At 42.3% G+C, this 24,772-nt stretch overlaps 1 protein-coding gene across 5 annotated transcripts in view; it reads left to right on the forward strand.

The window, feature by feature from the left end:
• The window catches only part of Arhgap31 (Rho GTPase activating protein 31), a 130,928-nt gene that overhangs the window by 58,216 nt on the left and 47,940 nt on the right, over positions 1 to 24,772 (forward strand). For 3 of the 5 annotated variants that reach the window (XM_010630038.3, XM_010630040.3, XM_010630039.3), the window contains exons 2-4: positions 11,213 to 11,338; positions 14,122 to 14,224; positions 20,984 to 21,128. In XM_010630038.3, coding sequence (XP_010628340.1) covers positions 11,213 to 11,338; positions 14,122 to 14,224; positions 20,984 to 21,128 — 374 coding nt within the window. The remainder of the gene's footprint in view (positions 1 to 11,212; positions 11,339 to 14,121; positions 14,225 to 20,983; positions 21,129 to 24,772) is intronic. The other 2 variants (XM_010630041.3, XM_010630042.3) reach the window with 1 other exon arrangement.

Raw genomic sequence — 24,772 nt, forward strand, 5'->3', positions numbered from 1 at the left:
GCTAAGTGAAAGAAGTCAGTCACGTACTCTAAGATTCTGTTTATGTGAATTGTCTAGAACATGCAGAGCCATAGAAACAGAAAGTGGCCAGAGGATACAGAAAGGGGAGGGCAGATGATGACTTATAGGCATTGGGTTCTTTGAAGGGTGAAGAAAAATGTTCTGGAATTAGTATGATGACCACTTGACTTGTAACTATACTAAAAAATCATGTTATGGTACACTTTGAAAGAGAAGATTTTGTAGTATTTGAGTTATATCTCGTTTTAAAAATGGCCTTTAAAAAAGAAAACTTTTCTTCCAAGAAGACAAGCTAAAGTTCCCATGCATTTTTAAAAATGTTTTTCCTGGCAAAATAAGAAAGTAGTTAATTTGTTCTTTTAAGAACAAACATTATGCTGTACTTTGTTAAATACATTATTAGATTTTTCTTTTATTCTAATTAGGTCAGGAGGGAGTTAAAAAAAAAACAGCTGAAGGAGAATCAGAGAGAAGTGGGAGCAGATGCTCGCCTCTAGACAGGGAGAGCGGCACAGAGGCTGGAAGGAACAGGGAACAGAGACACGGGGCAGAGAAGGTGACAACGTGAGACAGGGCACGGGACACAGGAGGGGCTGCAGAGCCTGAAGCCACAGGGTGCCTTGGCGGCAGCTCTGAAACCTTTATTTATTTACTTATTTATTTCCTTCTGTTACTGGGGATTGAACCTGGGGCCTTTGTACTGAAATACATCCCCAGACCTTTTTAATTATTTTTCTCCTGAGATAAGGTCTTGCTAAGCCAGTGAGTTGCCCAGGCTGAACTTGAACTTGCAACCCTCTTGCTTCAGCCTCCCATTGTGCTGGATTACTAGTGTGCACCACCACACCTGGCTTCACACCTAGATTCTTGTGGGGAGACACCTAGGAAGTTCTGTACTGATGACCCAGAATAATGAGGGACTCTGAATCTTTTCGGGGCTGGCCTCTATCACCCAGCCTAATGTTTCTGAGGTGCTCTTGTATGTATATTGTGATTGCTGAGTTATATTCCTCCTACCCTATGCACCAGTAGACTTTGCAGTGCTTTGAAGGTCAGGAACACAGGACCCAGAAGGGAATGAAGTCCAGATCAAAATCCAGAATGAGAAGGGAGTGTCTATTTCCCTAAAATACAAATTCAATTTAACACACTGTGAGAGGGTGTGGCTGCATGACAGGAAGGAACAAATAGAATTGTGCTTGCTCCAGTCTCACTTTCCAGATCTGATCAGATCCCAGCCAGGGGGAAGTGAGGCAGTTTGTCTAGTTAATGTTATGACTGGGGAGGTGCAGGAGGCTCAGAGAAAGGGTATGTCTGCTGATATTTTCTGCACTGGACACTTGAAGAGGTTAAGAATGGAGCAGTGACCCAAGTTATTAGTAAGTGCAAAATGTCTTAGATCAAATGAGAAAAGAGGCTGGATACCACTTTTTAGATCATAAAGTTAAAAATCAAAGGCAAGTTTTCTTTTCCATCAGAGACCACCTGAGGATGTAGTCTATGCTTGGATTAAAATTAAAGATTGCTGATCCAGAAAAAGCGGGGGGGAGACAACTGGAAGAGGTTGCACTATGATATAATCAGTAACTGCGTGTACCTTTATAGGAGGAAACTTCAAAGTTCTTGAGCAGGGATAAATCCCACAGAACTGGCTCTGTGATTCCAACCCCCAGCGTCACTCCTTCCCATGCCTACGTTTACAATGGAAGCTTTCTTCCCATCTGTCACTACTTAGCTATTTTGTATCAAGCTTCTATCCTGTTAAAAATCCCAGGGTATCCCTGGTCTGGATAGCCCTTAGAACAATAGTCTAAAGAATCTTGACTTTAAGAATAAACTTCAGCGAACACTCTACGTAAGTGGATAGCTTATATTATGGCTGCTTCTCCTACAGATGACATGGAATATGATGAGGACCTAGGACCTATTTCTGAAGAGTGTATAACCGCTATTAACTATATAATTCCTTACCAGATGTTTATCAGTGATGTGTACTTATCCATGGCCTGCTCTTATGCTGAAGAGAAGGAAATGCCCTAATTTTGCCGTATTCTTTGAGGACCAGGCTGAAGTGAGGAGGTACCAAGTAAAGCAGTTCTTAAGATATCTAAGAAACCATAAGAGTGTTATCTGCCTTCCAGTTATTCAGGTGCCTTATTTAAATAAATGGGAAAATGATGAACAAACCCTCAACTCTGCTCTGAAGGCTGAAATTGAGTTAACGAAAATCCTGGAAGACCTGCAGACTGCAGCTTCTCAGGCTGTAGATACTCATCTCTTAAAGTTTGTGGAGCGGGTACCTGATCAAACAGAAAAGAAACACTACTTACCTGGAACGTGAAGTCACTTATCAGGAGCAATTAGAAGAGCTGAAGGAACAAGAGCTGAGGGAGTAGCAGGAGCAGCAGATGAAGGAGGAGCAGGGGCAAGAGCAGGGGCTGGAACAGAAGCCAGAGCAGGAGATGAATGAGTAGCCTGAAAGCCTATCTGAAAACCCTGCTGGACCCCTGTGTAGACATCTCCGCAGAGATTTAACCTCTCTCTGAGGGCAGCATTGGAAATGTTCCGAATGAAGTTGCTTCCAAAATTGCCTATTTAAGAGTCAATCATTTCCACCTGCCCCATACTGTTTTTCTATTTTCCTAATGTTCATTGCTGTGCATGAAAATAAATCTGTTTTGCATGACAAAAAAAAGAATAAACTTTAGCGGCCGAGGCCTACAAGTGAACAGACCAGTGAGGACTGCCAGCATCACAGATGCCCAGCAGCGCACCCCCACCCCACTCAGATCTTCTGGCGGTGCCAGTGCCTAGATCCACACTGCAGAGGCACAGGTGGTCATAAAGGCTATTGTACTGAGCTCCAGAAAGATAGAGTAGAAGTGAACAATAGAATGAGGGCCTCTCTCAGGCTCCTTGATGAAACTGAAGCCCATGGTAAAGTGAAGAGAATCTCTGCAATAAAGGCACACCAGGCCACCGTAGTTGGTAACTTGGAGGGATCACCACCTCCCATTGGAACCTGGAATATCCTCAGGGGAAGGGCAGCTGGAATCTGCAGTAGAACCATGTAGAGTTTAAGCCTGCAGGCAGTCAATTTGGACTTTGCAGCCAGAAATCAGCCTGAATCTCAGGGGTCTGCTGCTGGCTTGCTGAGACAGACTGACATAGATCTGCACGTTGCTGCCCACATCATCTGTGGTGACAGCAGAGGTCCTACTCTGAAGGAGGCTTCTCTCCCGAAGGAGGTCCTTCATTCTTTAACATTATTTTTCCTATTACTTTTTATTTTTATTTCTTTTTATTTTTTTCCACTCTCCAAGTTCTTCTTTTTCTTTCTTCTTTTTTCCACTCAATCTCTTACTCTCCCACTTGTTCCTTATCTCCCTATTTGTTCCTGTCCTTGCCCTAATTCAAATTTCTTCTCTCTTTTTCCTTCTCTCGCTTGTCATTAGTTTCAAAGGAAAGTGAGTACAATATATAGCTTCCCCATTGCTCTTAAATTCTCCTGTTCTTGTCTTTGTTCTTTCACTCTGTCTTTCCCTCTTGTCCTCAACAGCTTCCTAGAGTTTGTGCAATCTTCTTGTGTCCTCTGGCTTCACTTGTAACCCCTTCTCCTATCCTTCTACCCATATATCCCTCTCTTCCCAACTCCTTCTAAGTCCCCATTGTGAAGGGTAAAGTTGCTATTTTGAAGAGTTTATACACTATAAACATATTTTGGGCTGATCCTTGATTTTTTAAAAATCAAGTTAAAGGTGATAGCTTTGTAAACCATGCTTGATGTTACTGTGTTACTTATTGTATCACTTGGGCTAAAGTGTGGTAATTGACCTAATCAGTTGTCCTTCATGGTATTATGAAAACAAGAGTGTCTTTGAGTCATTAGAGACTCAATACCTGAAGACCAGCTATAGCTGGAAGATCGAAGTATTAACCCAGGAATTAAACCAAGGACAATACCAACAACAAAAATAAAAATGAGTAAACACTTAAGCAATGCACAAATACAGACTTCCAGCTGACCAAGGGCAATTCTAAGGAAAACTAGGTGGAAAAGTCTGACAATCAACTACCAGGACACCCTGAACTCATAGCACAGGAAGTACCAAAACAGATCACTGAGGCTCTAGAAAAATTCAAAGCAGAAGTAGTTTCCACAATTAAAGACATGATGAGAGACTTTAGAACAGAAACAAATTTTTAAAAAATACATGAGTTCAGGACCATGATAGAAACCATGAATGCCCAGCATAGGAAAGAAATTGAAACCATGAATGTCCAACATAGGAGAGAAATGTAATCCATGAAACAGATATCCAGGAGATAAAAAAACTCTATTGAAAGTATACAAAACAGACTGACCCATTCTGAAGACAGGATATCAGATATAGAAGACAGAATGGCAGTTAGTGACCGTGAAAAGAGACATCTCTTAAAAACAGTGAAGGACCATGAGAAATAAATCCAACAGCTCCTAGGTGATGCAAAGAAGAATAATATAAGTCTGATAGGAGTCTATGAAACAAGAGGATACAGTACAAATGACGTATAAAATCTGTTTATAGAATTAATGGCAGAAAACTTCCCAACCAGAGCAAGAGTTTGGCATACAGATAAGTGAGGCATATAGGACTCCAACTAGCCAAGATCCAAAAAAAAAACCCTACACCTAGACAAGTAAGATCCCAGAAACCAAACAGAAGAACAAAATACTACAAGCAGTAAGAGAAAAGAAACAAATCACATGCAAAGGAAAGCCCATTAGAATCACAGCAGACTTTTCAGCACAAACCCTCAAGTCAAGGAGAGCCTGGAGTGAGGTATTTCCAGCCTTAAAAGAAAACAGGCTCAAACCTAGATTGATGTATCCTGCAAAACTCTCTTTTAAAATTGATGGGGAAATAAGAAACTTACATGACAAAGAACACCTGAGAAACTTCATGAATACCAAACCGGCACTCCAAACAATTCTAAAAAATATCTTGGTAAAAGACAATGAAAGTCACAACACCATGAGGCCCAACAGAGCAAATCCATTAGGCAAGGCAAGAAATTACAGGGAGAGAGGGAAAAGTTAAAAAGAGCCAACAATAGGACAATGATAAGTCAATACATATCAGTTATAACCATCAATATTAATGGCCTCAATTCACCAATCAAATGAAATAGACTGGCAGAATGGATTAAGAAGCAAAAGCCAACATTATGCTGTATACAAGGAATGAACCTAGTTCAAAAAGAAAATACAAGGATGGAAAACAGTTCTCCATGTGACAAGAACTTGGAAAAAAGCAGGGACAGCTATCTTATTTGCAGACAAAGTAAATTTCAAACCAAAACTAATTAAGAGAGACAAAGGTCACTACGTCCTTGTAAAGGGAACAATCCAAGAGGAACAGATGATAATCATAAATTTCTATGTGCCAAATATTAATGCCCCCAAGTATACAAAACAAATATTAAGGGACATGAAAAGCCAATTAAGCACAATTATAGTGGGGGACCTAAATATCCCACTGTCACAAATAGACGTATCACCTAGACAAACAATCCGCAACAAAATATTAGAACTGAACCAAGCTTTTGAACAAATAGACTTAAAAGATGTCTACAGAGTGTTCCACCCCACAAAACCAGAATACACATTCTTTTCAGCTGCACACAGGTCATTCTCCAAAATAGACCACATATAGCTCATAGACCATGTTTAAGTAAATGCAGATGAATTGAAGTTATCCCATGTATATTATCAGACCATAGTGCAATTAAACTGGAGATCAATAGCGTAAGAAATCACAAGAACTTCACAAACACATGGAAATTGAACAACACTCTCCTGAACAATCAATGGGTCACAGTGGAAATCAAAGAAGAAATTAGACAGTTTTTAAAAATAAATGATAATGCCAATACAACATTCAGGAATCTGGGGGACATAATGAAAGCAGTTCTACATGGGAAATTCATAACAGTGATTGCCCACACTGAGGAAACAGAGCGAACTCAAATAAACAACCTAATGGTGAAGCTTAAGCTCATAGAAGAAGAAAAGCAAGATAAACCCAAAGCCCATACAAGGGAGGAAATTATGACGATCAGACCAGAAATCAAAGCAAAGAAGACTAAGAGAATGATACAAAAAAATCAATGACTTGACAAGTAGTTTTTTTGAAAGAATAAATAAAATTGATAAACCCTAAGCCAACCTTCTCAAAAAAAGGAAAGAAAAGGCTCAAATTCATGCAGTTAGGAATGAAAAAGATGAAGTCACAATAGATCCAGGAGAAATCTGGAGATTCATCAATACCTACTTGGAGAACCTGTACTCTAACAAAATGGAAAATGCAAAAAGAAATGGACAGATTTCTAGATGTATGTGAATTATCAAATTTGAATGAAGAAGATAAGAAATGGACAGATTTCTAGATGTATGTGAATTATCAAATTTGAATGAAGAAGATAAAACAACTTTAAATATCCCAGTTACAATCAATGAAATTGAAAACATAATTAAAAATTTACCAACAAAGAAAAGCCCAGGTCATGATGGCTTCACTGCTGAATTCCACAAAACATTTAAAGAAGAACTTTTGCCACTACTCTTTAAACTTTTCAATGAAATTGAAAGGAAAGCAATACTTCCAAATTCATTCCTGGAAGCAAGTGTTACTTTGATTCCAAAACCAGGGAAAGACACAACCAAAAAAAGAGAACTACAGGCCAATCTCCCTAATGAACATAGATGCAAAAATCCTCAATAAGATACTGGCAAACAGAATACAGAGGGTCATCAAAAAGATCATACAGATTTATCCCAAGGATGTAAGGATGGTTCAACATACATAAACTAATAAATGTAATACACTATATTAACAGTCAAGGACAAAAACCATATGATTATCTCAAAGATGCAGAAAAGGCATTTGACAAAATTCAACACCCATTCATAATAAAAACTCTGCAGAAAATTGGAATACATGGTCTTTATCTCAATTTCATAATGGCTATCTGAAAAACCAACAGTCAACATCATATTAAATGGCCAAAAACTGAAAACCTTCACGCTAAAATCAGGAACAAGACAAGGATGTCCACTGTCACCACTCCTGTTCAATATAGTTCTGGAAACAGCCACAGCAATTAGACAAAAGAAAGAAACAAAAGCAATAAAGATAGGAAAGGAAGAAGTTAAACTGTCATTATTTGCTGAACATATGCTACTCTACAAAGAAAATCAAAAAATTCCTGCCAAAAGACTTCTAGATTTAATTGACAGATTCAGCAGAGTAGTTTGATACAAGGTCAACACTCAAAAATCAATAGCCTTCTTATAGACAAATAGACTCACTGAAAGAGAAATTAGGGAAACAATTCCTTTCACAATAGCATCCAAAAAAATGAAATATCTAGGAATCAATTTAATGAAGGAAGCAAAAGACCTCTACACTAAAAACTGTAGCACTCTGAAAAAAGAGAAGAGGATATGAGAAAATGGAAAGACATCCCATGCTCTTGGGCAGGAAGAAACAAAATAGTGAAAATTGCCATACTACTAAAATTGCTATACAGATTCAATGCAATGCCGATTGAAATTCCAACAGTATATTTCACAGAACTACAGAAAACAATCCAGAAATTCATTTGTAACCGGAAGAGATCTAGAATAGCTAAAGCAATTCTAGGCAACAAAGACATGACAGGAGGTGTCACAATCCCCAACTTGAAACTATATTACAAAGCCACTGTGATAAAAACAGCATGGTACTGGCAAAGAAACAGACCCAAAAATCAGTGGAATAGATTGGAAGATACAGAAACAACTCCAGATGTACTCAGCTATCTCATCTTTGACAAAGGAGCCAGCCATCCTCAGTGGAGGAAAGATAGCCTTTTCAATAAATTGTGTTGGAAAAGCTTGATTTCAACCTTCCAAAGATTAAAACTAGACCCGTATCTTTCACCGTGCACTAAACTAAAATCCAAGTAGATTAAAGATGTTAATATTAAAACAGAAAACGCTAAACTTTCTGGAAGATAAGTTAGGTTAGAACTCTTGAAGACACTGGCATAGGAAAAGACTTTATAAACAAATCGTCAGTAGCATGGGAACTGACACAAAGAATCAACAACTGGGATCTCATCTTATTAAAAAGCTGTTGTACAGCAAGAGAAGTCACCAGCAGAGCTAAGAGAGAACCTACAATGTGGGAGAAAATTTTTTACCACCTGTTCCTCAGATAAAGGTCTACTATCTAGAGTATATAAAAAACTAAAAAAAAAAAAATCAGATCCCCCAAATATAAAGACATGATTAAAAAATGGGTATCTGAAATGAACAGACAATTCTCAGACAAAGAAGTAAAAGCAGCAAATAAATATATGAAAAAATGTTCAACATCACTGGTCATTCAAGAGATGCAGATGAAAACTGCGATTCTACCTCACCCCACAAAGAATGGCTGCTATCAAGAAATCAACCAATAACAAACACTGGTGGGATCGTTGGGAGAAAGGAACCCTTCTTCACTGTTGGTGGGGGTGCAGACTGGTGCAACCACTGTGGAAATCAGTATGGAGATAACTAGGATTAGAAGTCCCATTTGACCTAGTTAATCCCTTGCTGGGTATCTTTCCAAAAGAGTTAAAAGAATCATTCCACAGTGATATATGTTCGCCCATGTGTATAGCGGCTCATTTTTTAATAGCTAAAACTTGGAAACAGCCCAAGTGTCTATCAACTGGAGTCTGGATAAAGAAGATGTGGCTTTTCTATAAAATGGAGTACTACTCAGCCATAAAGAAAGAAACTAGAGTCATTTATAGCTAAGTGGATGCACATTGACACCATACTCGTAAGTGAAATAAATAGGACACATGTAAATACTGAATAGTTTCTGTGGTGTGAAAAACTAAAAATGTTAATAAGGTTCAAATGGTATAATTGAGAATGTGAAATAGGAAGAAAATGGCTAAAGGGCAAATGGGAAGGGGAGGAGAAAGGAAATAAGGGAGAAGAAAAAAATCTGAAAAAAGGAAAAAATGAAAACAAATTATTTGTAAATAGGGAAGAGTGGGGGGCTGGTAAAAGGCGGGTTAGGGGGATGGGGAAAAAATAAGAACCAAAATATATCATGTAAAGGTACAAGATCCCAGTGTACTGCATACCTAAAAAGTACCAATAAACTCAATGAAAAAAATAAAAAGAATAAACTCTTACTAGCCCCTTGCTTCCCTTGGTGTGAGCTGCAGGTTGGCCTTCCCCCATCACCTGGGAATTTGTTAGACATGCAAATCCCACCCGCATTCCTACTGGGTTGGAATATGCATGTTAACAAGATTCCAAAGGTGATTTTTATGCCCATCAGTCAGCGAAGCCCTGGTCTCCATGGGTGGTTTTGCAACTTTGAAGCACAACAGAATCACCTGGAAAATGCTGGGGCTCGAGTCCCTGGTACAGGACATGGCCTGAGAAAACTGTTGCCCTAGATAATCACAGGGAGATGCCACAAACCTTTTCCCGATAGGGACCTGGATGGAGAATCCCCAGCCCTCTGCCCTGCCTGAGAGGAGAATCCAGGAAAGCTAGTGCTCCACAGGGCCTGGGATCAGGCCCTCTTCCCTTGGGTTGTTTTAGTATTGCCACCTGCTTAAACAGAGTTGCAGACAAGAGGTTCCAGGGCTTCTGTACCAAAGCCAGAGTAAATGGAATGTGTTTTTCCCACCTTTAAAACAAACAGAGCCTGAGGGGCTGCTGCTGAGAGCTATGAAACCAGGAGGGGGACAGGTTGGTGACCCTGCTCTGCCCCTTTTCTGGAGTATTATTTATTTTTGTTAATTTATCATTATTGGTATTTTTGAGACAGGGTCTCCTTGTGTAGCACAGCCTGGCCTTGAATTCAAGGTCCTCCTGTCTCAGCCCCAGTGCTGTGATTACAGATGTGTGCCACTATGTCCCACTCTGGAACTTTTTTTTTTTTTTTCTTTTTGTACCAGTGATTGAACTTGGGACCTTGTGCTTGCAAGGCAAGTGGCAGAACCACTGAGCTAAATCACAGCCTGGAATGTTCTTTATAAAGATTCTTTAAATCCATGGCTTTTTAAAAAAGGTGTGCTGGGAGATGAGCCCAGGGCCTCATGAATCCTGGGCAAGTGCTCTATCACTGAGCTACATCCCCAAACATTCATTCATTCATTCATTCATTTATTATGAGACAGGGTCTAGCTAAGCTCTCCAGGCGGGCCTTGGACTTGCCATCCTCCTGCCCCAGCTGAGATTATAGGTGTGCACCGCCATGCCCAGCAGTCCCAAAACTGTTGTCTTTGAACCCTCCTTGTGAATGTTCAGAGTTGTTCTGGATAGCACAACAGCCACATTCCTCATAGTGTGTGGAAAATACCCCTCCAAGGTCCTGGGCATCTGACTCATAGTCCAAACTCTATTGGATCCCACTGCACTTGTGCTGCAGAGACCTCCTGAAAGCAAAATTACTCTCCAATAGAAACATTTACCAAAGAAGACCACAACAACCCTTGCACTTCCAAAGAATAGAGCTGAGTCCACTGGGATGGGAGGAGCCAAACTGTTTTCACCAAGAGAACCAAATTGTAAATTCATATCCTAGATAATTTACACATAGGAGTAATAACTGTCATTGTAGATTACTTTTTTATGTGCCAGTATCTGTGCTGTGTGTTTACAAATATTCAGTCCTAGCTATGGGGTTAATATTACTATTGTGTTCATATTACATATGTGGAAACCAAGAATCATTATGTATTTTGCTTAAGGTTACAAAGGCAAACTGCTCTCAACCATGGCTAGTTAGGAACAGCTCCATGTGGTGGGGAAAGAGTCGGCTCATTGGACACTACAGGGATTTCAAGGTGTGTGTGTGTGTGTGTGTGTGTCTGTGTCTGTGTCTGTGTTAATTACTGGAGCTCTTTCTGTCTCTCTTAATTTGCCTGAGGGTAGGAGATTTGCCTGTTTAATAAAACATCCAATTGTTGCTCTTCTGACTGATAATAGGGGCTGTGGACCCTCACCCACTCCCACACTGCTGCTTCCTGATGCTCACAGGAAGTGTTTCTGCCTCAGTGGTCTCTGGCCTCAGTATTTCCAATCCCAAGGCTACTCCCCGACTGCTTCACACCTGGGTCAGCTGAGAAGATTCTCCCCATTTGTTACCAGATGGAGGGGCCCAGGCTCTCAGTATCCAGAACAAAGAATTCAACATGACACCCAGAGAAGGTAGTGAGCATGTGCATTCACCTAAGGTGGAAAAGAAGTATATTCTACGGGGCTTGACGTGGCCAGGTAACAAACTTACAGCAGCCCTGAGGAGAAGGGAAAAGGGGTCTTTTGTGTCTGAAATTCCTGATTGGCTCCCCCTCATGCAAATAAGGTGTTAGGACAGTTTTCCTATCAAAAACACCCTTGGCCTGGAGCCACCTTTAAACTTTCCTAAGCAAGGATTTGCTTGCCACCTGACAGATGTAAACAAACTGAAAACAGCACTTTTCTGATTGGTCCTGCAAACAGTGCCAGATTCAGATGAGGAATTGAAAATGCTTTCTGATTTCTTTTATGTGCAGTGATCGGGAGCCAATGTGAGTCTTGTGTTCTGTGCATGTTACCTGGGTCCTCGTGACCTTTGACACATTCCACCCAGCTGTTTGTCCTGTTTGCCCCAGCTCTGATCTACCTCAGGTCCATGGGGGGAATGGCAGTCATGGAGAACAGGCTGGGGCACAATATTGCTTTCAATGATTCACCTAAAATACTGTTAAGTATGAAAAACTTGATTTAACTCCTTTTTTATTTTTTTTAATTTATTTTTTATTTTTTATATTTTTGAGACAGGGTTTTGAAGTATAATTCAAGTCGGCCTTGAACTCATGGCAATCCTCCTGCCTCAGCCTCCCAGGTGCTGGCATTAGAGTCGTGTGCTACCATGCCCAGTTTAACTCCTGAAATTGCAGTTATTTGAAAACAGCAAGGGGAGAGTGTCCTGAGGAAGTGCTGTAATAAAAAATTTCAGCTGAGTGTGATGGTCTATGCCTATAATCCCAGCACTTGGGGAGACAGAGGTAGGAGAATCCCAAGTTCAAGCCCAGCCTGGGCAATTTAGCAACTTGGTGAAACCTTGACTCAAAATTAGAAATTAAAAATTAAAAAAAAGGCTGGGGATGTAGTAAGGGCCCTGGGTTCAATGCTCAGTACCATTAAAAAACAAAGTCAGTTGAATTTGAACCCCTAGGGTTGATCCACATAAGGGTGCAGTCTTGCTGGGATTGTGTATAGGCACAAGCATGTGGAGTAAGCATTAATGAATCAGTATGTCTTAGTTGCTTTCTCATTGCTGGGATGAAATACACAACACTCACAAGTTAAACGGAAAAAGGTTTATTTTGGCTCAGAGTTTGTAGAGGTTTCAGTCCTAGCCATCTGGCTCCAAGGCAGGGTGGTGCGCAGAGGAGAAAGAGCTCATGGCATGGCAGGAAGCAGACGGCCATCAATGGGGGAGGGATACATAGATCCCCTTCCAGGCCTCGCCCACAGTGACCCACCTGTTCCCACCAGCTTTACCTCCCAACATCACACCCAGCTATAAACCCACCGGAGGATTAATCCAGTATCACACATGATAAAGCCACCTTCCAAAATCCCCACCTGTGAGCGCATGGGGCTTTGGGGGACACCTGCATCTAAGCCCTGATGCAGTACTGGTCCAATCTGAGGCATTGACTGTGTGTGTAGTAGGGGTGCACTAGCTTGCACATCTGAGACCCTGCTAGACCCAGGAGTACCTGTACATTCCATCTGAGCTGGGGCTGCTCCATCCCAAAGGCCCACCGACTGCTTTCATGGGGACCTGTTACCAGACTGGGTGCAAGGAGGTCCCCAAAGCAGAGCTGGGGAACCCTGACTCATCTGCCCCACAGGACAGATTGCAGGTTCACTGACTTCCATCACAGAAAGAATTTTCTGGATGTGTCAGTAAAGAGACATAAAAGGATTTATTGAGCAGAATTTAAAGTACACACTCAAAGTGGAACTGAGGATATTTATGTATTTGGGGGGTGAAATCTGTGGAATTTGTGAATCTATACAAAGTTTGGGCTTGGTTTGCAAGAGAAAAATGATAGTTCGCCTATCCTCAGGAGTAAAGGAAAGGGCTCATTTCACAGCCCATTTTAAAGTAGGAAGGCAAGAGCCCAGACCATTGTATTTCTGCCTTCTGCCTTATCAACCAAGTTTATTTGTGAATTTAAAATATCTTTAAGAGATTTGGGGTGTGACAGGCCTGGAGGAAAAGAAACATAAATGATCCTAGATACTATGGATTTGGAGAACCTTGGGTAACTTTGGGTCCTGAAGTTGCTGTCTTCTTAAAAGTAATTTTGTTTGTTTGTTTGAGACAAGGGCTCACAGTGTAGTTCAGGCTGGTTTTGAACTCACTGTGTAGCCTAGGCTAGCCTCAAACTTTTGGCAATCTTCCTGGATCAGCCTCCCAAGTGCTGGAATTATAGGCATGTGCCACCACACCCATCTAAAGTACAATTTTAAAATTATTATTCTCTTGGTCTCCTTTCTACCTATCTTTATTTCTTTTTACCTCAGACCAGGAAACCACACCTAGAAAACCAGCAAAAGGAGTGTGAGTTGTGGATTTCAAGATCACTGCTGGTTTCAGAAATTAAGTTTTTGCTTATATTTCAAATACTTTTATTTAACTTTATCAAAACTCTGATTTTTTAAAACACAAAAGAAACCACTTACCATTTAAGTAATTGTTTCCACTTATAACTCATGTGAATTCAATACTTATATTTCTTTGAAGTTACTTGAATTTTTAAAAATATTTATTTACTTATTTATTTTGGTTTTTTGAGACAGGGTCTCCCCCTTTAGTACAGGCTGGCCTTGAACTCACTGTGTAGCCCAAGATGGCCTCAAACTCAAGATGATCCTCCTGCCTCAGCCTCCCAAGTGCTAGGATCACAGGTGTGCGCCACCATGCCTGGCTAGATTTTTTTGAAGAACAGTGAGCTTTATATCTAATACTTTATTGATTTTTCTTTTTTTTTTTTGCCTAGTTCCATATGTTTTGAAGAGCTGTGCAGAATTTATTGAGACTCACGGCATTGTGGATGGAATCTATCGACTTTCGGGGGTCACCTCAAACATACAGCGACTAAGGTAAGAGAAAAGAACCCAGGAGAAATCTTCCAGGACCCTTGCTCTGTCCAGCCCTCTGTTGGGCAGGATTCCAGATACCAAAACCCGGAAGGGAAGGGGAAGGTGGCAGTAGATGAAAGAAACTGGCACCCGCTAAAGGTCACTCTACGCACCGACAGAGCTTGTATGAGAGATTTATTGTAGAGCCACTGCAGCACAGTGGCCAACTTGGCAAAGGAGGAAGAGGAAGAGAGATAGATCTGGGTGGAAGGGGCTTGGTTATATAGCGGGTGGCTGGTGTAAGGGGTCAGGGAAGTGCATCAGCTGCGTGGGCAGCCACTCAGGTGTCATTATTTGTGATCCATTCCTTATATGGACAAGCCTTGCTTGTGCGTCGGTTTTGCTTATGGATGATGACACGTGATGTAGGAAATGGAAATTTAAGGTGTAAAATGGCAGTCACTAGCCAAAATGGCGACAGCCATATCAAGGTAGTTATCTTATATTCCTCCCTTTGTTTGTTTGTTATGGCTCAGGAAGAGGGGCGATGAATCTCTCTTCTGTAGCTACTTCCTGCTGAAAAGGGGCAGATGTGAGATGGTGAGAGGCCGAGGGGAGAGGGATATATATATAAAAATTTTAGAACTCTGGTGGTCTTGGACCCTGGTAGTGTTTCTGCCTGCTGATTGTCTGTTGGTATCTCCACTCCATGTAGATGTAGAGTTGCCAGAGGGCCAGCCTTCTTGGGACCTTTAAAAGCACAGTGACAGTGAGGTTGATCTGTCCTGGGGATAAAGCCAATGGAGATCCTGCTGTAGCTGGGAAAAGAAATGGAGAAATCGTGAACGCATCCAAGCCTGAGTCATGTATCGTCTGTCAGTTGTTGCTTATCTGGAGGATGAGTTGGAAAACCATCGGGTCCTGTAAAATAAGCTGGTTGACAGTTTGGTTGGAAATTTTTTGTATCTGGTTTTGGAGAAAGCAGAGTAGGCAGCAAGCTATTGTAGCAATTATAAGAATGCATATAAGGGGACCCAATAAGGGTAGGACCCAGGGTAGGAGACTGTGGAAAATGGAATAGGATTGACTTTTTTGAAGCTCTTCTTATCTTCTCTTAATTTTGTCTCAGAGGTCTTTAATCTTAGAGGTGACTATGCCTGACTGGTCAACAAAATAACAACAGTCTTCTCCTAACATATGACAGATACCCCCTTGAGTGGCTGTGAGAACATCTAGGTAAACTATTTTAGGTTGAGACAATTGAACCTTAGATGGTGAAACCTTGTAACCTTTTTGGGACAGAAAGTTAAGAAGGGTATAGGTATCTTGTTGTGAGGCCTCTAGAGAGGGACTGCAGAGGAGAAGGTCATCAACATATTGGAGAAGAAAGGAGGATTTGAAGACTAAGGAGGTCAGGTCTTTTGCCAGGGTCTGGCCAAACAGATGGGGGCTGTCCCAGAATCCCTGAAGGAGGATTGTCCAGGTGAGTTGGGTAGAGGTTTGGGTATGAGGGTCTGTCCACATGAAAGCAAAGAGATCTTGTGAGTCAGGGTGTAGTGGAATGGAAAAAAAAGGCATCTTTGAGGTCTAGTACTGAGAAGTGAGTAGCATGTGAGGGGATGGAAGAGGGAAGTGTATATGGGTTGGGAACAACAGGGTGTATGGGGACAATCGCCAAGTTAATGAGTATAAAGTCGTGGACCAGTCTGTATGACCCATTAGGTTTTTTGACAGCAAGGATGTGAGTGTTATAAGGTGAATTTGTGGATCGGAGAAAGCCCTTGTGGAGGAGTTCTTGAACTACTGGTTGAAGGCCCAAGAGGCTAGCGTGAGAAAGTGGGTATTGGGAAGGGAAGGGAAGGCAGTGGGATCTTTGAGGCTAATCTTGACAGGAGGGCAAGAAGCTAAAGAAGGAGTTTTGGGTCTACCAAATCAGGCCAAGGCAAATTATTGGGTGGTTTATTTTCTTGGGAGGGTTGAAGGGCCATGAGAAGAGTGAGGGCAGGAGACTCCTGTTTTGGCCCAGGATTGGCCAAGAAGGTGATGGTAGTTCCCGGTTTTACTAGAATGTCTCGGCCTAGTAAGGGAGCTGGACAGACGGAATGGCAAGGAAGGAGTGAAGGATGAGAAATTGTCTATCACACAATGCAACATTGGTGTCTGAAGTAGGCAGTATGTTGTGCCCTCTAAACCCGACAATAGAGGTCTGAGATGGAGAGGTAGGACCATGACATTCCCAGAGGACCGCAGAGGTCACACCGGTGTCTAATAAAAAGGCAGTCATCTTACCTGCCACTGTACTAGTTACTCTGGGCTCTCTTGTGGTGACGGTCATCAGGGGCGGGAAGCCAGGGCCATGTCAGTCATCCATCGCCAGTCCCAACAGATCTGTACAGGGGATGTCTGGTCTGGATGGCCTGGAGCCTCTCTGAGCCAGGGTACAGTCAACGGCCCAGTGACCGTCCCGTTTACACTTTGGGCAGGGACCAGGAGGTGGTCAAGGATTTGGGCAGGCTCTTGCCCAGTGGCCTTCTTCTTTGCACTTAAAGCATGGGCCTGGTGGTGTTATCTTTCTGAGCCCTCGGATACGGAAAGGCCTGGCTAGGTTAGGATTGATGGCCTGTGCAAGCATTTGACATTTTTGTTTGCGGGCGCGGTTGTCGCACCCATTATATACTTTAAATGCCATGGGCAGGACCTCAGCCTGGGGTGTTAAAGGTCCCCTCTCTAAGCATTTAAGCTTGGCCTTTATGTCAGGGTAGCTCTGTGAAAAGAAGTGTGTCATGAGGAGTTGTCTTCCATCAGCAGTCTCCGGATCTAGATTGGAGAATTGAAGTAAAGCCTCAGTGAGGTGCTGAAGAAACGCCGAGGGGTTCTCGAGTATGTCCTGGATAACCTCCCAGAGTTTTTCGTAATTGACTGCCTTAAGGGCTGATCAGCAGAGTCGCTGCATACCTTGGCCTATTGCCAAACTCTCCTGTGCTCCTCAGGGGTGAGGGTGTTGGAAAGAATCATGAAAATATCATATCAGGTTAGGCTGTAGGACTGGGTGATATATTGGACCTCAGGGATGAAAGAAGCCGAGTTGGTGATTAAAGAACCTAATCTTTTCTCATTCTACAAGAGGTCAGACAGAGAAAAGGGAACATGAACCCTGACCACGCCCTCAGCCCCCACCACATCACGAAGGGGGGTGACAGTGTGGCCGGAAGTGGGAGGAGTGTGTTGGGTCCTAGTAGAGGTAACAGGCCCTGGGGGGTCTGGATGATCAGAGCCTGAAGGCCCTTGGAATGGAGGTTGGGGTGGAGGTGGGGGAGGTCTGAAGTGGTAGGGAGGAGGTTCATCTGCTGGATCAAATTCTTCGGGGGCAGAGGGTAAATTCAGGGTTTTAGTTGCAAGAATAACATGACAAGGCTGACAAGAAGAACAGAGGAAAGGTTTAGCTCTTAAGTAGGAAAAACCCTGAACATAGGTAATCTCGCTCCATTTGCCCATATGCTCGCAGAAGTTGTAAAGATCTCAGATGAGTGAGGGATCAAAAGAGCCATGAGGTGGCCACTTATTTTGGTTATCTAATAAATATTGAGGCCAAATTTGAGTAGAAAGCCTAATAAAGTGTTTAGGTTTTACGTCAGGCGTGAGGCCGAGGCTCGTGAGATTTTTGAGTAGACAGCCCAAGGGGGAGTCTGTCAGAATGGATTGTCCCGAAACCATGGCAGAGAGAGGAGGTTTCTGTCAGACACTGAGGCGTCCCTGGGTGAAAGACAGAAGACCGCAAGATTAGTAGTGCCACTCAAGAAGATCGTCACTGCTCTGGAACAAAGCACTAGGGCCAATGGGCTGTAGGAGACTTGGGACCTGACATCAGGAATTTTAAGTGAGAGGCCGAAAATGCACCAAGTCTCTGCCATGGGAATCAAAACCCAGACAGACGAGCCTGTGAATAAAGGCTGGTTACTCACCTATCAGTGAGGCCGGTGGTGGGTGCATAGAGCCGTCTGGACGAACGGACACGAGTTGTCAGGTGGAGGATGGGGTGTCAAGGCGTGGGGTCCCTAGACCCTCAGCGTTAAAGCCAGAAACTAGGTAACACCCAATCCGAGTCATGGCACCAATGAAAGAAACCAGCGCCTGCCAAAGATAACTTCACACACCAACAGAGCCCATGTGAGAGATTTATTGTAGAGCCCCTGCGGCACAGTGGCCTACTCTGTGAAGGAGGAAGAAGAAGAGAGAGAGAGCTGGGTGGAAGGGGCTTGGTTATATAGCAAGTGGCTGGTGTAAGGGGTCAGGGAATTGCATCAGCTGCGCAGGCAAACACTCAGGCATCATTATTTGTGATCCATTCCTTATATGGACAAGCCTTGCTTGCACGTCGGTTTTGCTTATGGATGATGATGTGTGATGTAGGAAATGGAAATTTAAGGTATAAAATGGCAGTCGCTAGCCAAAATGGCGACAGCCATATCAAGGCAGCTTTCTTATAGTAGAGATCAGAGGACTGTTTTCAGATGGCTGATTGTTCTTAGTAGAGTGAGAAAGCTCTTGGCCTGACATGATTCTTTCCAACAAAAGCTTTTAATCTGTTTCTCAGCTCACTCCGGGTTTATCCTCCTTGTGGGGATTTGATTTAACTCAAATGATCTAAATTACAAGTAAGCAAAACAGTTCGATGAGATCTCTTGCATAGTATTCAGAACTCAGAACTCCAAAGTCCTGGGAAGCTTTCTTGTGGCACATTGGATATTTCATCTAGTCTAGGAATCAAAGGTCTTGTGCTTGCTCATTTCTCTGATTGATGCTAGTGTTTAAAAAATTATGGATAGATGAACCTTCTCCAGTTCTAGGGATTTGCCGGGAACGTTTGGGTGAAATTTCTTTCGCATGAAATTAAGACAGCAAAAACAGTTATACAAAACAAATACGTGTGAGGAGAAAGAGGATACAAAGTTACTTTTCTATAATTAGAGGAGTAGGTTTATGTGTTTTGCATATTATTTTTAACACCAAAAAGAACATAGTCATTAGCTTTATGTTTATTATATGTTCTTTATTTATAGACTTTTACAACAATAAAAACATTCTTATCACAAAGTTAATATGCAAAATTTAATAGATGATGTTGATGATTAGTTTTTCATCTTCTTCCTCCTATTTTTTGGGGGGGTACCAGAGATTGAACCCGGGTCCTTGCACCTGCAAGGCAGGAAGCGGAACCACTGGGCTAAATTCCCGGCCCTTCCTCCTCCTAGTTGATTTCTGCCCCTCCCCTCCAAAATCTCACTTGCAATTATATTATGCCAAATGATTAAATCTTGCTTTCACTCCTGGGGAAGTGGTGACTGTTAAGAAAGATAACGTACATTTCAAACATAGATTTTAATGAACTTATGTGTTTACATAATTTTACTAATTTACTAGTGTGCTATTTTTAGAGTGTATTTTTTTTCCAGCCCTGGGGATAGACTCTAGGGACTTTCACATGCCAGGCAAAGTAAATGCCCCATCCTGGCTACTGAATGGCTCTAAGATGTGTCACACAGAGAGGAACCCTAGAAAGACACTGGAGTGGAGGCAAATTCTTTTTCACTTAAGGCATGGTTTTAGCCTTGGGGAGGGAAATTTTGAGCTAAATAAATGAATAAACTCTAGATTGTTCTTCTGCGCCCTTAGAAAATCATGTACCTGGCCAAGTGCAGTGGTGCACACCCGGAATCTCAGCACTCGAGGAGGCTGAGGCAGAAGGATTGCAAATTTGACCCTAGCCTGGGAAAATTAATAATTAGAGTAATCTTATCTCAAAAAAATGAAAAAGCTGTAGATGTTGCTTAGTACAAAGGCCCTGGGTTCAATTCTCACTACCAGAAAGAAAAAGGTGTGGGACAACACCAAGCAAGCTGTGAATTTATGAAGCTAGCGCCTAGCTCTCTTTACAAGGCCACGTCAAGCTGCCTCAGATTCCAGCAGCATCAGGGAGCTCCTCCCTGCCCTTTCTCACAGAGGCAAGAGCCAGAGCACACAATGGGCATGGGCTCTTTTGCAAACCCTTGTTCTGTGAGTCCTGTTGACTTTGGCACCACCTTGCTGACCATGTGAATACTCTCAAGAAGCTCAACTTCCATGTTGCAGTTCAAGTCTATCATTTATTAAACAGATGTTTAACTTGAGGTGGTAGAATGGGAAATGTGTTCTAATGCAAATCCAGGCCCAGAATCAGCTGATCAGTCCCAAAATTTCCCACCACACCTTAAGATATTTCCAAGCTCCTCTACCCTGCAGCAGCCTGCATGGGGACATGGAGCACCAGAGATTGTTGATTGAAGCTCCCTGTCCTGGGGTTTGAGACTCCAGATACAAGTGTGTTGTCTTTTTAATATATGGGTATGCCTGGTAACAGTCTCACTCACCCTGGTTTTGGTCTGTCTTATACAAAAGAGAATTTCATTTTGAACAATGTTTTGGAAAAACAGAAATCTCAATAGGCTTTCTTGGCAAACTGTTTTCATATTTCCCCGATGTTCATAACCAATGCTGTAATATAGTACCATGAAGAATCCATTTGTAGATGAGCTTTGTGTCTTTCTACTCACAGCAGATTTTGCAAAGACTCAGACCTGAAGTGAGAGTCTTCCTGTGGCTCCCTTGTGCCTGAGTAGCATCAAGGTCAATAATGTGGTCTGATGAGTTGTGCAGGGTCTTTTTACCCCTTAGCTGGCCAGCAGCTCTGACGTGGAACGTGTGCTCCCTGGGATTGTTATGTCTCTGTCTGTGTTGTTTCAGGCAAGAGTTCGGCTCTGATCAGTGCCCAGATCTGACGAGGGAAGTGTACCTGCAGGACATCCACTGTGTGGGCTCCCTCTGCAAGCTGTACTTCCGGGAGCTGCCTAACCCCCTCCTGACTTATGAGCTCTATGAGAAGTTCACGGTGAGTGTTTAGATTCCATGATGGTTACCAGGTGGGATACAAGGATGGGCCAAGGAGAGTTTCAGCCCTAAAATAACAATACTGATACTCACCAGCTGGTTGACATTATCTTAGCATGGTGATAGAAAGGGGATGGGATTATGAGGAAAGCAGGGGAGTGGCATTATTTACCAAGTTCTCTTTCTTGAATTTTCAGAATTATGTTGTTTTAAGAACTGAGTAAAATGATCTCCATGTTTATCCAACGGAATGTGCCTTGTTGAACAGGGAGGAAATTGAGAACCAGAGAAGTAAAGTGGCTGGCCCAAGGTCACACAGCACAGGCAGGGCAGGAGCCCCAGGCCCCTGTTGTTATTCCCACGGCTGAGTCATTTTTATCATGCTTTTCCTTCTGTGTTCCTTGGGGGGGCTGGGAAAGAGGTAAGTAGGAGAGAGGAGAGAAGAGAGACAGAACAAACAGAAGTCAAGAGGGTAGGAAGAGGTAGGAAAAGAAAAGAAATTGACAAAAGCAGCCAAGAGGAAGCACGGGGAAGCAAGCGAGTTGGGCTGGGAGAAGCAAGCGCAGTCAACCCTGAGACACCTCCACAGTAGCTCACTGATGGGCACCTGGGGGGAAAGCAAGAAAAGGAATCAGGGCTCAAAGGATGTCTCTACAGGTAGCATTAGAAATAGGGCTTGAAGCCGGGTACTTTGGGAGGCTGAGGCAGGAGAATTGTAAATTTGAGTGCAGCCTAGGAAGCTTATCAAGACAATAACAAAACAAACAAAACACTAAAAGGGCTGAGGGTATAGCTCGGTGGTAGAGCACTTGCCTAGCATGTGTGAGGCCCTGGGTTCGGTCCCTGCCCCCTCAGAAAGAAAACGAGTAACAGTAGGATTTGAACACTTGGCTGCATGAGTAGAAGTACAGAATAGGAAGAGAGCTACACTTATCCAAAGTTGGGGTTCAGTTCACAGTGGAGAGGAGGGAGATGTGAGAGTGCACCAGGGCAGTTCAGCTAATCAGTCATGGAATTTAGTCCGCAAATGAGAGCATTAGGAAGATGAGTATCAGTAAAAAGACAGAGTGAGGCAGTGTCCATCCCAGGGAGGTCAGTGGAATGGTGGGGCAGGGTGGAGAGAGGAACCCTTGAAACTGAGGTTGTGGAGGTGTCACTGTATTTGGTAATGGACCAGATCAAGGCTGTACTCATGGCGAGGGACTGTCCTCAGGGTTCCTGAAACAAACTTATTTTGAGTATATGAATTGTTCTTCAACTTGAAATGATACAGGAATAAATGAACCATTTACTTCCTAAAAACTGGGCTTGGGTCACTAAAAATATATTTAATACCTGGCATGGTGGAATATGCTTGTCATCCAGCTAAGTGGACCCTTAAGTTACAACCGGCCTGGCATACAAACGACCTGAGGTACAAACAGAATTTTAGTTTCAATTTACAACCAAAGTCTTGAGTTACGACCAGCTGTCTATGCTTCCACATGGTCTCAGTTACAGACTTCACCCTTAAAGATTTCTGGAAGGCACATTACAGCTTCGTTCCCCCAATGGGGTTGATGAGAAGTCCTGGGCCAGTGTCTCTCTAAGGACACTGAGATCTGCCTGTGTATAGGAGAGAGACTTTGAAGGCTGTGCGAAGGAGCCTGAGCCTTCACTTGACCAACCTGAGTTATAACCAGCCCTTGTGAACCAACTGAGTTCATAAGCCAAGGGCCCACTGTACTTGGGCGGCTGAGGCGGAGGATTGCAAATCCAAGGCCAGCCTGCGCAACTTCGTGAGAACCTATCTCAAAATAAAATTTTAAAAAGGCTGGAAATGTAGATCATTGCTGCCTAATTTTAATCCCCAATACCAAACATACACAAACACATAATTTTTAGTGACTTAGGGAAATATCCATAATGATAGTGGAAAAACACTCACAAACACAATTGTATATTAAGAAAGAATTAAAAAGAAAAATGTTCAAAAGACTAACATTTCTGTCAATGATAGGCTCATAGATGCTTTTTCTTGCTTCTTTATACATTACCTTTCATACCCTCCCACACACACACAACCTACATGTCTCCTCGATGCTATATGTCAGTGATGGCAAATCTTTAGAGCTTTCAAGGGTACAAACAGCCCACTGTGACATGTGTGCCATAGGTTGGCCGCCGTTGGTACATATCATTGCTTTGGAACATTTTCAGCTGGACACTATGATTGTCCTCCCATGAGACTAACTGTAGAGCAGCCCTATTTTTAACATAGGCCACGCACCCTGGTTTCTGAAGCCACGTTCTTACTGATGATGGGCAGTCAGGTTTTTGTTTCTGAAAACTTTGCTTTTTATAAACAACATTATAAAAACATCAATCTTTACACTTTTGTCTGTTTACATCTTAGGGGAAAATCATTGAAGCATATTAGCTCAGTAAAGAGTTCTTTTTAAATTTATTATGGTAGTGCTAGAGATGAGACCCAGGGCCTCACATATGCTAGGCAGGCTCTCTACCACCGAGCTGTGTCTCTAGCCCAACAGGCCTTATCTAAAATTTTGTTACATATTGTGACTCTCTCCTCCAGAGGGACAAGAATGTCCTTTCTCTTGCAAACTTGCTAATACTGGATATTTTCTGTTTGTTAAATTATTTGCCAATCTGAATCAACTAGAAGATCTTGCTTCTGATTTAATTACATATCAAACTTAGTTATTTTCTACATGGTTGTGATCTTATCAGCACAATAGTATCATCCTTGAATATGGTAGATTAGAACATCATCATGTTAATAAACTGGAAGAGTATAATTTAATATCTCATTCTGTTATAGTGAGAGAGGACAGGAATTCTTGTTTAGAAACTTCAGAGATAAAGTTTCTTCTTAAATCTTATCTATAGGCTCAGCATAAAACCCACATTTCTCTCTCCTGGCTCTAGCTCCCTGATATGCTAATCTTTCGGTTCTCTCACAACTCAAAAATACAAAGGCAACATTTTTCAGCTTGCTGCCAAATTTGAAGGAAATGTAAGCAGTTTATGGACGCTAGAAATAAAGTAGGAATGTTTGGTTATGGCCACTGACTTCTGCAGAAGTAGGGCTTAGTGAAGCTTCACTCTGGCAGAATTCATCATTCAAGAGATTTCTTTGATCACAGCAATGAATATGATAATATAAGCAAGTCTTCAGGGACATGGAAATATAGCTCTGTTGTGTTGTCATGCATTCTAAATTTATTTGTGTATTTATTATGTAATTATTTATTTATTTTTAAGGGGAAAAGGTTTATTTAGCTCGCAGTTAGTAGAGGTTTCAGTCTATAGTTGGCTCGCTCCAAGACAGCAAAAGCAACAAGGGGCCTTAACACTGTCTCTCTGCCCCTTCTGTTTTATCTAGACTACTTAAGATGGGCAGCCCTCACCCTTAATCCCAGTGCCCTTGATCTTAGCATTACACCCTGAATCAATCACACACTCTAGATTCAGCCACCTCTGAAAAAAACTCTGCCTATGACCCTGTGAGGCTTGGCGGGGGGGACATTGAGACACAAACCATAGCCTTCTGCCCCTGGCCCCTTCAAAGACTCACACACACCTTTCTATGCAGAAGGTTATAATAATTTATTTAAACCAACTTGCACAGCTGAGATTGCGTAA

The sequence above is a fragment of the Fukomys damarensis genome, unplaced genomic scaffold (genome assembly GCF_012274545.1).
Source record: "Fukomys damarensis isolate Sample0158 unplaced genomic scaffold, DMR_v1.0_HiC HiC_scaffold_24, whole genome shotgun sequence".
Taxonomy (NCBI): domain Eukaryota; kingdom Metazoa; phylum Chordata; class Mammalia; order Rodentia; family Bathyergidae; genus Fukomys; species Fukomys damarensis.